Here is a 14894-nt window from a genome sequence, read left to right as displayed (position 1 = left end):
TATTTTAAAATATTATATTGGTTGCAGCAGATTGTGTTTGATGTTTTATAGCATTGTGGGCAAAATGTGGGGCAAAATTCAGTTTTGTGAGACCAGCCTCTCGGTTTCCTTCTGGAAAAATCATTGTCATTGTCATTTTCGAGGGACCGACACAAAAGTCAGGCACCAGGAGGTTTATGGAAGGAGTTTGGAAAGTGAGATTTTGGATGAGAAGAAAGAAGGAGGGACTGATGACAATGCTTACAAAGGTTAGGTTGGAAAAAGAGTTCAGAGGGTGGATAAGAACTCACAGCACTTCTGGTGGTTGAGGAAAATTTCAAGGATGGGTGACATCCTTTCCTGCTTTGCCCTCCACCTCCCCTGTGCCCCTGGCCTCATCTTCTGTACCCTGATCCTCCTTTCTATTCATCTCCTCTCTCCTCCATCTGCCCTCAGCCACTGCCTTATTTCCCAGGAGCCTGGGAAGGGGGTCAATCCAAATCTGTAGGGATGGCAAGGGCAGGGACAAGCCCATGAGCTGCTGGAATCAGGGCTTGCTGCTCCTGCTGCGAGGGTGGAAGGGCTTCAGGTGGCAGCTTCTTTCCCAGCAATACAAGATGCTGCAAGTTTGGGCATGTGCCCACAGCTGGAACATGAGATCTCTGTCTTTCCTTGGGCAGTTATTTCCTTTACTTGCATTTGCAGTTCTCCAAATATCAGTAATATAAAACCAATATGGTAAGACACTGTAAAGTATGCTACTTTACATCCTCTGGCTTTCTGTGGAAAAACTAGAATATTTATCTTTAATTACAGATTTTACTGCCTGGAGAAGTCGCTGTGATTGCTTATAGACTACTCTGTAGGACACTCTATTCTTCTGATTGTCTAGATTGTTTTTGAGCATAAAGGAGTCCCCACACAGATCATAAATACAGTTTCTTACATCAGAAAACACAAGATAAAACCAAGGTGGGTACCTGTCTGACCTTACTGGAGGCATGTGCCCAGATTGAGCAATTCACTGCTCCCAGAACTGATGATAAAGACATATTGCCATGCCTCTTTTCCATTACAGTACTTAGGTTTATAAAAGTAAAGTCTTATAGTAGAAGAGAAAAAAAGTGAATGACATTTCTAAAATAAGAGAACCAAGCTTCTGCTTAGTGGTGCTTCAAAATACAATCTGAGTAACTCAGGGTTAAACACAGAGCAGCACTGTGACTAGAGAAGGAAAGGAAAACAATATTCAAAGCATGAGAACACTACTGTCTTTTTTAACCTTTAGCCAAATGGTATGTAGCATTTATACATGAAAAAATGTGGCTGTAGCTGCTCAGTGTCTCCTGGCATTCCCCATTTTTGCAAGTGCCCTGATCATTTTGCAATAATATATCTACACAGACAGACATAGATTGGAACCCTCAGGCACAAATAATCCACATTCTGATTCCAAGCCTTTACAATTTCCATGTGATGTGATGAACTTCAATTTGTAGATATAACAGTAAGAAGTGTCTCAGTGTCATTGACAACATGCAGTGTTGCATTTCTTTATGCTCCTCCATAAAGGCTTGTGTCTTCAAAGGTGAAATTCCACTCTTTGTTATAAATTTGTATATAAATTATGAAGGAATGAGGGCGTTTCATGCAATGTAATGTAACCAGAGTGGGCAAAAAACCCAAACAAGGCAAATGTAGAAGCCAATACTGGAATAGAAACACCAATGCCCTGATAGGTGAACTCCCGGCTGGAGCAAAGAAAAATGTTCCTTTGAGCCCCGGGACAAGTGGCTTTGCCCTTTCCTGCTCCTCTCCATCCCTCCCTCCAGCTCCTGTAACCACGGGCCCCTTCGGTGCCACAGCTTCTGCCTTGGCAGTGGCTGAACAGGAAGGAATGGCAGGTGAAATGTTAATTTTAAAGCTATTCTTTATGTTACTAAGCCAGAGAGAATGGTCTTGGCCCTCCCCTTCTCGATGGAACTGCACATGGTTCCCATTGACACAACTGCTGGGTTATGGGAGAATTTGGCATGCACCTTGAAAATAATAATAATAAAACCTCCTGAATTACTATAAAAATACCCACAGTAGCATTTCAAAATTAGATTTATTTTTGAGTGTTACTGTTGCATCCCAGGAATTTGAAAAACATATTTTCTATTAGAAAAACATTTCCCATACCAATTTACATTCTGTGCATGTATTAACTTTGCAAACCACAGTTAAACTTTCCTCTTGGGGACAGTACACTCATTTTTTATATAGAAAATAATGAAAGTTCTAAAAAAACCACAGAGAAATTATTTTCCCAGTCATGTTTGCAATTCTTTACCCTTAGAATTACATAAGTCTCTATGTTATGACAGTTAATTCCTGTTTTTACTCAGCTTTGCCAAAGCAAGGCAACAAAGAATCTTCATTATATCTTTCTGTCCAAACATTCATAAGTATTTCCACATGAATTGCTCCGTTAATTTTAAAGTTCAGAGGGACTTTCTTACAAATTCTATGCAAGAAAGCAGTACCATGATATGCTTCATGTAATCCACTTAACTATGGTAAAGGCAACCACAGAACCAGAGAGCACTGCAAACACCTTGCCTGTCTAAGACTACAAATTCTACTAGCAAATTCAAGTTGCTATTATTTCTAAAGTTTCAGCACATTCTGTAGTCCATTTTTCATTATTAGGTTTTCAGCTTACAGGAAAGACACATTGAGCTACAGCATGCAAAAAAACCTTGTCAGAAAACAAGACCATGAACTGAAAAATAACAATTACACTGGAAATATGATCAGGGAGAACTACCAGTGGTGTAATGGAGAGTAAAACCAATTGATATGTTACATTATGTATTGCATCAAGAGAGGCAAATCTCCACCTCTCTGATTTTTATGTCGAAAGTCATCTCCAGTCACATGCAGCCTCCTAAACTCAGGGGCAATGTCTCTAACATATATTTCTGATCTGCCTGGTGTAAAGAAACTGAAGACTCCAGGTGTTAAAGCAGCACATTCAATAATCTTATTCATGTGCCATGTTATTTTTCAGATGAAACACCGCTATTTTAAAATATGTTTTGTGCACTTACCATTGTGTGACATTCCAACAGCGAGGCATTTCTGAAATCTGCAGTACTGACATTTATTTCTGCTTTTCTTATGGATACGGCAGTTAAGATCACATCTGTCATAAATTAGCTTTAATCTGATTGTCCTTCGAAAAAAGCCCTGCAGTAAACATAAAAACATGTAAAAGGATGCAAGGAACTGCCAGTGTCACCATCTCCCTTCTCTACACACACAGCGAACTGACCTTTGGGTCAGATGGATTTCCAAAGGAAACAAAGCTCCTGTGACCATCCTGTCTGCTCCTGTGCTGATCTCATCCGGCATTTTCAACTGAGAGAGAGCTAAAATTCTCAGAAAGCTGGCAAAGCTTATGGGAATCAATGGGGTTTAAAGGACACTGGGGATGCAAGTTGGGAGCTGAGCATGAAGAGCACAATGCCAAAGGAAGCAAAGCTCCGTTTGCTCCACTGCTCATGGGACAATTTACTACAAAATAAACAGGACATTTTCAAAATTTAAAGTTCACTACCAATGTAGAAAATTTTTTATAAACCACAACAAACCAAAAATTCTGCCAACAGCAGTTTGATCTCTAGCAAATAAAAAAGGTTATGGGTTATTTATCTTTTTACAGTCTAAAGGTGCTTTCTCAGATCACTCATAATCAATTAATAAAATTTATCCAAAGTTATCACCATTTTTATCTCACAGGGAATAATAAAAGCATAATGCCAACTCTTATATAATTCACCGTAATTTAAGTAATCTACTTAATACTTTTTGCTTTATGTGTGTTCCAAATTCAATGTTACAAATTTTATTTAAGCTCTGGACTGGGTCTTTCCTATTAGTTATTTTCCTCAAGATACTGGAAATAGAGAACATGGAAGTTTCACATTAAACTCTAATGTTTTTCTTTGAACTTAATAAATTATCATGATTTCTTTCCCTGACATTTCTTTTCTCACTCTTGAGGACTGCAATTTTTACACCATCCACTTCTCCTTTATGTGCTATGAACACTAAATATCACTGACATAAAAAAAAGTGGAGTTTTAAAGCAGAAAGCCACATTCTTTAATACCATTAGAATTCTCTAAATGTGTGAATTGGGTAAAGAAACTCTAATCAATCAGAATAACGGAGCCTGATTTTTAAATTGCTCAGTGCTTTGGAGTCGGGCACAAGTTTGCTTTTGCTGTGTTCTGTGAATTCAGATTCTGCATGTGACCTCCAGGACAGCAGGAATGAAATATAATTTCATAATTGACAAAAAAAAGTGAAAGAAATGCACAAAAAAATTGAACAGATAGTAAGGTAGACAAGAAAAAGCAAGTTTCATTTAAAAAACACTTATGAAGTCATAAAGTACATGCAGAACAATTTCCTTAAAGACCTGAAACTTTGTTTTCTTAAAAGCACAGATCTGTGATTTTACTGAGTGATTATTCAGACGAAAAATAGTATCGAGTCTTCAGAAAAAGTGCCTTTGTGCCCCCCTTACCTTACAGCCCTCACAGGCATGAACCCCGTAGTGGAACCCCGAGGCCTTGTCCCCGCACACGCGGCACTCGATGGCCATGAGTGAGTTGGAAGACTCCTCGTGAGGTTTGTTGTACAGCTGAACCTTCTCTGCAAAATAGGGTGGGGAAGGAGGCTCCATTTTGATTGCACCTGTGCACAGAGAAGATTTACATGATAAACTCTAAGTATAATGAAATATGTGGAAGAAGCAGCGAGGAACAATCACCAGCAACCACAGTAAACACATCCAGATTCCCAGGTCTCTCCATGACAAAAAATGAGCAGCAGACAAAGGCTGCAAAGGGATGGAAGCTGCTGTTTCACCGGCAGTATATGGGCTGAAAAAGCTGGAAGGGCAAATTCTGATGTAGAAAGTGTATTCCACATCCAGTTTTCAGCTCTGTAGCGTGGAATGATTTGAAGACAGGGAAATTAAAAATTTATGTATGGAGAATTCATATTTGAAAGGTTTTCCTCCTCTCAGTATCTAATCTGGTTGTATTCCTTTAAGGTGTTGAGAACTACTGCAGGGAGATGGGATGGAGTGTCGAACCTAGGCTAAAAAATATTTAAGTGTCTAATAGACCTATACATTGAATAATATATAATTGCATTATATATATATATATAGGATAATATAATATTGGATATTTAAAGAAATTTATCTCTCTCCTGGGGAACACTGTTTAATTTTAGAGATACATTTTCTCTTCTGAAAGTTTCTAATTAAGAGAACAATTTATAATATTGAACAAGCTCAAAAAGTAACTATGATATCTTTAAATCAGTCATTACTGGCCACAGGAGAGAGCTGTGACATTTGACACCAGAACATTCCATCGGGCCTCGTCTCAGGAGTGATGTAACAGACACAGTATTACAACAACGTAAATGTTTTTCTTTTTCCAGACTGGCTACACTATATAAACTAGAAACTTTTCTTTACTATATAAACTGGGAAGAAAAAGAAGTGGAAAATTATCTATGTAAAGATCAGAGAGATTTATCCTACCTAAACTCTACTGTACCTTCTAGCTTGTTATTAAAGTGTTATGAATATTTCTAATTAAACAAAAGGAATACAAATTGTTACCTGAAAAAATGTACTCATAGATACATAGCACCTGCTTTGCTGTGCAACCAAAATGAAATACCACAATTTTCCCAGCAAGAATTCCCTGAAAGAGTTCCTGTACTGATTACTGTCAACAAAAGTAATGCCAGATCTAAGTAGGAGAAGTGGATCTCAGGCACAGCAAACTCACATTCCTACGTTGAGCAGAAATGCAGTAACAACTTACTTAAGAATAGGTCCCTTCCTCTCTTTAAAGGAGAGTTCAGTGCAGGTTTTTTACCTTAACTAGGGGAAGAGCAGCGTGTTTCATAGTATGTTAATAATCCAGGAACACTGGTAACAGCTACACCAATGCTGTGACTCAGATGTAGCCAATATTTCTACCCCATCAGTTTCTTAGGTCATTTGGAATTTAAAAGCTGCACACATTAATAATTAATATGCTGTGTATGCTGGGGCATTCCTTAACAGCCAGGAGATTTATTCTGCATCTTGTGCATAGAGCTTCAAAGGCCAGGTTATGCACAAAGTACAGGAAAAGGACTGTATCAGAAACAAATGCAGGGGTTCATGCTTCTAGTAAAATGTGTTTCATGTAATTTTGGATACTTGATGATACCTTGCCTAATCTCCAGGTGCTGCCCTGGAAGGGTGAAGGTCTGCCATAGGTATTCTGTCTTTTCTATCTGCCCTGCAAGAATATCTTGTGGACATCTCTGCTATCTTCCAGACAATGAAGCAGACTGACCATGAAGAAAATATTTTAAAAAAGTAAAAGCTTACTTTGGCAATCCTGGAGCTTGATATCATACTTATAATCAATGCTTGACTGCTCAGCTCTCGCTAGAGGAATATCTTCATAGTGTGGGGAAGAAATGCTTGAGAAGTCAACAGTGGTGAATGGCTTTATGTCAAAGGAATGGGTGTGATCATCCATTGCAGACAGATCCACAGGACTAATTCCAAAATTAATGGGCCAAAACGGCATTTCTGTGTCAACCATTGTAATCCCTGAAAACAAACAAACAAAGACATTTTAAAAGAAGTTCATTATCTCTGTAATGTGTTCAGGCCCAACTGTCTCACATCCAGAGGGTTGAGATGCAAACTCATACTCAGGTGTAGGTTTTAGGGGAGTGTTTAGGCCCCATCCACCCTTTGGCTTGTCATCAGATAACACATTATAATGACACTGCATGGCTGGCGCTGGGCAGTTAATTCAGCTTTGAGGTTCTTAGGAAGGTTCTGACATCTCATGTCATAACAGCAAATGAGATAATTGGCAGCCAGGGCTCAGCCTTAGAACAGAAAGGTTGTCTTTGGTATAAAGAAATTAAAGCAGTATAAGTGGGGAAAAAATCACTTTTTTTTTTAATAGACAGATAACACTGACTTTAACCGCGTCTCTCAATAGCATGCACATGAATAGAATCCCAAGTCTTTCACAATTAATTTTTCAGTTTTGCAAATTCTAATCATCATTCTTCCCAAGTGCCTGAAAATCCTAAGGGTTTTTATATTAAGAAAAAAAAAGTAGTTGGTGTTAAATAGTGGTGGTTTTCCTCGAAACAACAGAAATACTTGAAATCTTCTCTCATTCAAGTTTGTCAAAGGTTTTATCCCAATCTTAAACCCAGGGCTCAAGGAAATTTAATTCATGACTTTTCAAATTCCATATGTATTTATACAAATCTTGGAAGTAGTAAATAAAAAGTTTCAATCTGCAAAAATCTTCTACAAATGGAGTGAATTTAGATTGAGATATAAAATTTTTTCCAAGGCCTCTCTTCTGACAGATACCTGGGCCGAAATCCTCGATTTAGACTTATTTTAAATATGAAAAAGTCTGTAAGTTACAGCAAGTGCAAAAGACTATTTTATAACTCGTGTCTGTGTTTAATTTTCCATGATTTATAAAAAGAACATTCTAATCTAAAAATAGAATAGATGTTACAGAACTAAAATAGCTTGGTCAATTTGGTTGTTTAATTTGGACTTCAGACCCAATCAAGAAAGTAGCCTTTAACCTCCAGATAACAGAAACTTCGATTTGATCTGCTTTGAATCAAAACTACTCTGTCGCACTGCCAAAACCGCTGTTGCAAAATGACTGCAGTGGAACAGACCTGCTCCATAATTTGGAGCTCATCCTTTGTTTTGACAGAGCTACTGGTGAGCAAAGGAGTGACTGTGCTCCCCCTTGGCTGTGCTGGAGTGCCAGGGGAGCAATGGCCAGCAGTGGCTACAGTTCCCTTAATATTTCCTCAGGAAAGTCACCATTGTTCTTCCACCTTTTGGGACTCCCAGCACAACACTTTAATTCTTCTACCTTGCACATTGACAAGAAAGGTTGTGAAAGATCTTTCTTATTCTTAAATTTCAGATGAGAAATTCTCACTGCAGTGGGGACAAAACAGATGCTCCTGTATTCCCAGCCACTCCCCCTCCCAAAGGCTTCTGCATGGAATGTTATCTCGTGTTTTCCTGTATGTTATCCTGTTCTGTATGTTCTCATGTTATCATGGATGGGATATTATCTCATGTCATCCACAATGAAAGCAAGATCTGTCTCCAAGTACAGAATAGAATTTCTACCTACCACAAGTGACAATTATCTGGGGAAAGTACATGACAGGTTGTCAGAGTACCTCGGTATGTATTATCTTATTATATATTATCTTCCACACAGTCAATTTTTCTGTGAGCAGGAAGTACAAGTCCCTGGCCATCAACTCTGGGAGCTGCCTTCCTTAAACAGATTTCCAAACAGAGCAACAAAATAGAATAGATTCCTTAAGAGCCCATTTTTGTAATTACTAGACAAATCCTTAATAAATATAAAAAGAAATATATAATCTAACATTTAAAGGGCTTATATTCCTTTAAGCAAGTGACATCAAGTGTTATGTCCACTTTCTATCTGCTGCCTCAGGGGTGAAGAAGAAGGATGGCTCCAGGCAGGTCCCCGTTACAGCCTGAGCACTTTGTCTCTTCAAGTTCAAAGGCTCCTTTGCCAAGCACTGTGAGCTGAACAACAAGTCAAGCCAGGCTGTGTTTCACCTCACACTCGGGAATGACTGGGATGTTCTGGAGAAGGTGATGATGTTCAATGGGATTAATTCAATGAAAGTCCCGAATCATTCTAATACAGAAATTCCCTACAAGCAGATACACTACAGCTCAGAAAGACTCAGCTAAGCAGGGAAGTCCAGAGGTCTGGCTTGCTGGGCACAGGCCCCAAAAGCTAAGAGGCCACAGGAATTCCTTAGCAGGAATCCTCTGGCTTCATAGTCAGCACAGCTAAATTATTTCAGCAAAGTCTACCAATAACACCAGAGTGATTTCATAGTAAAAGTATTTCTAGCCTGGAATCTGTGATGTTTCAGATTTGTATGAAGTTTTAGAAGCAGCAAACTAAAGATAAAGAATTAAAAAGTAAAAAAAAAAAACAAACCTGTCATTAACAATCCCTGAATAGGAGGGATTGTGTTTCATGCATGCTGGTTTTTCTCTATTAATTGTTGTTTTCTGTGTGTCCATCCACGTCAAACATGCATTGTACATACTGAGAGCAGAGGAAATACAAATGCTGAAATTGCCCTGAAGAGAAACCCTGGCAATTGTGGCTGCACTTCTCAGCTTCACCAGGTCACAAAGTAATTCTGCTTTGTGCTCCTCCTACTTCTGCTCTAAGGTAATAAAATCTGGAGTCAACAGCCATTTACAAGTCTTTAGTCAAAAGCCTATAAACTCCATCCCTTCCAGAGGTTAATATCCCATGACTGGTAATATCAGTTCTTCTGAGCTTCAGGCAACTAAAAAGGCCTTGCTAAATCATTCTACTACAAAAACCATCTACTTTTAGTTTTTAAAAATCCTTATGTTGCCTATATTATAATTTCATCTGAGATGTCCACAAAGGTACCTAGAGATGACACTAGACATACACCCAAGTGTATCTGAAGTCTTCTGTTAAAGTAAAATCAAATAAAGCAAATTAAACAAATAAGATCTAATAAAGCAAATTCTGTGCTTTTCCAGCTGTCGGGATTCTATTTCTAGGACTTACTATGATGTCTGTTCAAGAAGGGGGTAAATGAATATTTTCTTATCATATTTCATGACAACAAATGGACTAAATTTGACTTCCTCATCATGCACATATTTGCTTGGATAAAAAAACCAAAAAGAAATAAAACAACACTGGTGCACAGAAATACCAATTAATTTTAATCTTTTAAAGGTGCCAGTAAATTCAAGGTTGCTAAAGGCATCTCGAAGATGTCAGTGCAGTCGTTTCTGTTCTGTAAGAATATAAAAGTACAAACTAATCACAAGAGAGATGTTTGGTGCTTTTTTCTCTATTTCTGGATAACAAGTTGCACATTATAGCATTTCTTTAAACAACAAAACATCTCGGCATCAATAATCCCAAATTAATATTGTTCATAAACATTTCTGAATTATGAGAATTTTCAGGTTTGCTCAGGTTTTGGGTACAAAACACCAATCATTTCATTACAGTTTTTATGTTCAAATCTTCACCTACAACTTAATCAAATTATGGATACCTTGCTCAGTTTAATAAAATTTGCTATTACAGTAGAAACAATGAATTTCACTTTCCAGATAGATTCATATTAGCAATACTAGAATAAAGAAAACCTTTTGTGCACTATTCTTTCATTATTAAAAACCAGAAAGTGAAAAGTGTTCCTATGTTTAATAGTTAGTTTACAAATATTCCTATTTTGCATATAGCTTTACTTGATTTTTGCTGTGTATTTTGTCTTTCCACCCAGCCTCCCCTGCCAAAACACCAACATTTCTCTCTGGGAAAAAACCAACAACTAATTGTCTTCTCATGGCTTTAAAAAAAAACCCAAACCAACACCAAAAAACACAGTAAGTTCAATCAACAGATTACAGAATTCTTCCATAAAACTCGCATATGCTCCTGTGACATCCAGGTAAGAGACCAATAAGCTTCTATCTGGTTTAAATGATTTTCATGTGCAAAGCTCATTCTCAGCCAGCAAAGGGCTGTGCAGAACAGCAGCAGGGACGTTACTCACAGGAAGTCAGATGGAGGAGCTTTACCATTTAATCCTCAAAAAAGACCAGAAGCGAAAGAGATAAAGCTGCTGAGATAACACTGAGATAGGAAACCAGTTGTCAGAACTCCCTTCACCTGCATGTAAACTCCTGCAGCCACTGCTGAGTGTTGTGTGCAAGGAAGGGAAAGAAGGCACATGGACTCCTCTGATGCAGGTCTATTCTGACTGGGATCCACAGTGACAGCTCACAATTGATTATTCTGGTGCTGATTAGAGAAATATCATATCATTAAGTCACTTCATTCCCCAGCAATCTGAACTTGAATTGCTTTCCAGCTTCTAAGACAATTATTTGCTGCATTTTTCATATTAGGAAAACATAAAATATAAGAGATTACCATGGCATGAAAAACATCTTGGATCACGAGCTCCTCTTTACCATAAACACTACCTGTGCTCAGTTAACCTGAAAGGCCTGTTACACTACATTCTAGACACGCTCTTTCCAGACAAAACTACCAAAATATGACCCTAGAGGTATTTAATGAAGCAATCTGAACACCCTAATGTCATAGGAGTAACAGAAAATCAGAAGAAAAAATTGAATAGATAAAGCCTCTCAGTTGGAAACATTATTAAATTCAAGGCAATGATATTATTATATGACACGGATAGGTATAAATACGGACAAATATATATGTGATGTAAATACTGATTTTTTTTTCCTTAACTAAAAGATATTTAATGGAATAGTCTGAATTTCTTCTCATGTATAAATGTGTCAGTTTGTCAAGTAAACTCAAGCAAGTACTGCAGAACTTAATGGTATTTTTAATGATTAATTAAGGCCAGCTCAGACTTCTCTGATGCCCTACATAAGTTGGTTAAGATCACACAATCAGTCCTGGCTTTTAACAAAAATTTAGAGATAGTGAAGGAGCAGCTGTATATTCAATTCATCTATTAGGAGGAGCAACAAAATGCTTTATGTGTGCCTTGCAAAAACACATCTACCCTAAGTGATGGCACCACACCCACTGACTTAAAGACCTCCCTTGATATTCTAGATGAGAACACTGCAGAAGGACTATGAGAATGTACAGTGTTGTGATAACACAATTGCATTCCCCTTCCAAAAACTCAGTTCTTTCCTTGCCTCTGACACAGAAATTCTGTGTGGCAACTGTCAAGTAGCTGAAGCCAACATTTTTGTCACTGCTGTTTTCAGGTCCTAAATGTGAGGCAGAGGGTCTGGTGATCCACTGCATTCACAGAGTGATTCACTGATGCCTCTGGGAGGTGGAGCTGGTCAGCAATTCCAGTAACACTTGGGAAAATGGTATCACCTGGTCCTACTCATTGAACTTGGGACTATTTAGAGAAAATTGCACCGTCTCACTGCATTTACTTTTCCCTGGTGAAAATTAAAAGGGAACTATTTAGACTTTTCTCTCAGTTCTCTACGTGTCCAAAGAAATAATAATATCTTTCCCTCCATTCCTTCCCATTCTCTGTGTTATCATTAAAACATCACTCTTCAGCAGGGCTTGTATTCATCTAAATATTTTTAATATTCCTGATTATGCCCGAGTACAAGGAACTTTTCAGTCTTTAGGAGATACTTTCTTCAATAATGAAATATATCTTTTTCATTCACAGTATTTGTCATTATAATGGACTTCGTCTAATTGATAACATTTGCGTGAAAAAAAGGTAATTTTGTTTTGGATAAATTGAAGTGTGTGAATCTTTTTTTGTATTTCAAACAATAACTCAAAGCTCTTGCCCACAGTCGTTTAATACATTCCTGGCCTGCAGGTTCCTAAATATTGCCCCACTCCCCGTGGCAGGACCTGCACCTTTCTGTGTTCTGTTGCTGCAGAGTCAGCAGAGGGAGCACAGCATAACTAAGAAAACCCCTCTTTCCAAGAACTCCGCTGACACAATCAGTGATGCTCCTAAACAAACAAACAAGCAAAAAAAGTACATAAAAAGAGCCCTGTTGGCTGATACCCACAATTCTGTGTTTGACAAAATCAGAACGCTTCCAACCGCAGGAGCAAAAACAAAGGGCAAAAGACCTATAAAGACTTGCTCCAAAAATCCATTACAGAATTTTTATTGTTATAAAAGAAGCAGAGACATAAAGAATTTTTTTTCTTTCTATCCATGCGTATATTTAAAACATTTTTATAATTCAGGGCAGAAATTTTTTCAATTATGTGACGATGAACAAACATACTGAACAGCAGTATATTTGTAGGACTTAAAATAGTTATGCAAATCAGTCATTTTCCAAGCAAATTACACAGTAGAAATCACTATGAAAGTGGGGAAAGGGCCCGGGATTACTTAGACAACTGATAGAGTAAGTATTGACAATTGTTTGTATTGTAAATTCAAATGGGTTTAAACCCTCAGCGTTGCCTTTCAGCGCTCCCAGCCCAGGACTGTGTGTCATGGCAGGAAGAAGAGCACTTCTCATTCACTCTCCTGTGGGTACCACTGTCTCACTAGACCTTCTGCTTTGCTTTTCAAAGCAGGAATTTATCAAAAATATTTACAGGAATTAAAACTGAGCTCACCGCAGAACAAAAGAACCAAACTTCTCTGGATTTGTTTCAATCAGAGAACTCTAAACTAAAGATCTCTGCCTATAATTTACCTGTAAAAACAAAGAAAATACTCAGTGTCTCTAGCAAATGTTGAGGCTCAAAATCAGCTCCATAAGTGGCTTAGTAAGTTCACAGATGACTGATAAGGTCACCTTTTAGCAGAGATGGTGTTAAAAGCACTGCTGACTCCGAGCACATCAAGATAATAGATGACATTTTCTCCACTGTTCCTCAGGTCCAACCCTCAAGCCACCAAAAAGTGGCCCAAAAAATCAACATTTCCGCTAGGAAAGACACCTGAAAATACCAAAAAATGCCACATAGAGAATATACTTTTGACAGAAAGGGAATAAACGTTCCATATAAAACCAGCTCAGTGGTTCTAGCCCAGGAGGGTTGGTCAGCTCTGTAAGCAGAGGAGGAGCAGGGCTGTGCCAGGGTGCAGCTGAGGGCACACCTCAGGGGTTAATCACTGAGTAGGAGGGGGATGAGCTTGAGAAAGTCTCCTTTTCCATCCACTGTACCAACCTGCAGAACCAGCACAGGGCCCAAATTCTGAGAGCAGAAAGAGAAGCAGCAAGTGCAATGTTCAAGGGGTCACAACAAACCAGGTACTCCCAGAAACAGCTTGAAACCCCCCCAGAGGATGCACATTTCTGTTCATCTCCACAGTCCCAGAGGAGCATTGAAGGCTGCATGGCTGAGAATCCAGGCAGTGCACTGTGCAAGGACTGCAGAGACCAGTGACACCCACAGCCTTCAGGAAGCCAAATGAAAAATAAGGGAGGACTCAACCCATTCATCCTGTCAGCAAGGCTGCACAGTAAAACATCAGGAGGAACTATATAAATCCAAACACTTGAAAAGGCAAAAAAACCCCAACTCATAAATCAGTGGGAAAGGTATTTTATCCCTATAACTGAATTATAACTACAGGCTGTGTTCATTAAAAACACAGGCCATAAAATTTACTACAATGTTTAAGAGGTAGTTGTTAATAGAAACAGGGGGGGAAAAGCCCATTCAGGGAATAATAGAACTGTTTAATTTTAAACATATTTTAGATATTATGCCTAAGTAATTCACACAAAATGGTAAGTGGCCTGGGTTCTTGTTTGAAATAGCAGCATTTTATACCCTTACAGCAACCTAAACCATTGCAAATATAAATGCAAATGAGAGACAAGCTCAAAAATGCCATGGGCTACTCAAACATACTACAAATTCTACCATCCCATTTCAAGTAGCTAATGTAGGGTTTGTTGCATTCTGATACTGGATAGATATTGATGAAACTTCAAGTTATTTCAGGACATAAAAGAACTGATTGCAAGGCTGTGCTCAGATAGCTTAAACAGGAATTGAGACTACTGGATAATGGAAAATTTCTGTATAAGAAACTCTGATTTATATAACTGGAAAGTTCATAGAAAGATGGCTCAGATTTAAGAGGAACAGCCCTTCAAAATCATGGAAAGCATAACTACAAAATCCTGGAACTGACACTGTGTTGGGCTTCCTGTGGTAAAAGCCTGACTACTAGGGAATTAGAAGTGTTCTACTACTGGC

At 38.3% G+C, this 14894-nt stretch overlaps 1 protein-coding gene across 3 annotated transcripts in view; it reads right to left on the bottom strand.

Moving 5' to 3' along the window:
- PPARG (peroxisome proliferator activated receptor gamma) overlaps positions 1–14894 on the bottom strand; it is a 56945-nt gene that overhangs the window by 17196 nt on the left and 24855 nt on the right. For all 3 annotated transcript variants that reach the window (XM_064667992.1, XM_064667991.1, XM_064667993.1), the window contains exons 2-4: positions 6437–6664; positions 4559–4728; positions 3075–3213 (exon numbers count right to left, since the gene is read on the bottom strand). In XM_064667992.1, coding sequence (XP_064524062.1) covers positions 3075–3213; positions 4559–4728; positions 6437–6656 — 529 coding nt within the window. In that variant the 5' untranslated portion in view covers positions 6657–6664. The remainder of the gene's footprint in view (positions 1–3074; positions 3214–4558; positions 4729–6436; positions 6665–14894) is intronic.

Source organism: Pseudopipra pipra, chromosome 11 (genome assembly GCF_036250125.1).
Source record: "Pseudopipra pipra isolate bDixPip1 chromosome 11, bDixPip1.hap1, whole genome shotgun sequence".
In the NCBI taxonomy this organism is placed as follows: Eukaryota; Metazoa; Chordata; class Aves; order Passeriformes; family Pipridae; genus Pseudopipra; species Pseudopipra pipra.
Note: the sequence above shows the minus strand (reverse complement) of the source record. Positions and strands in the feature narration are given on the sequence as shown.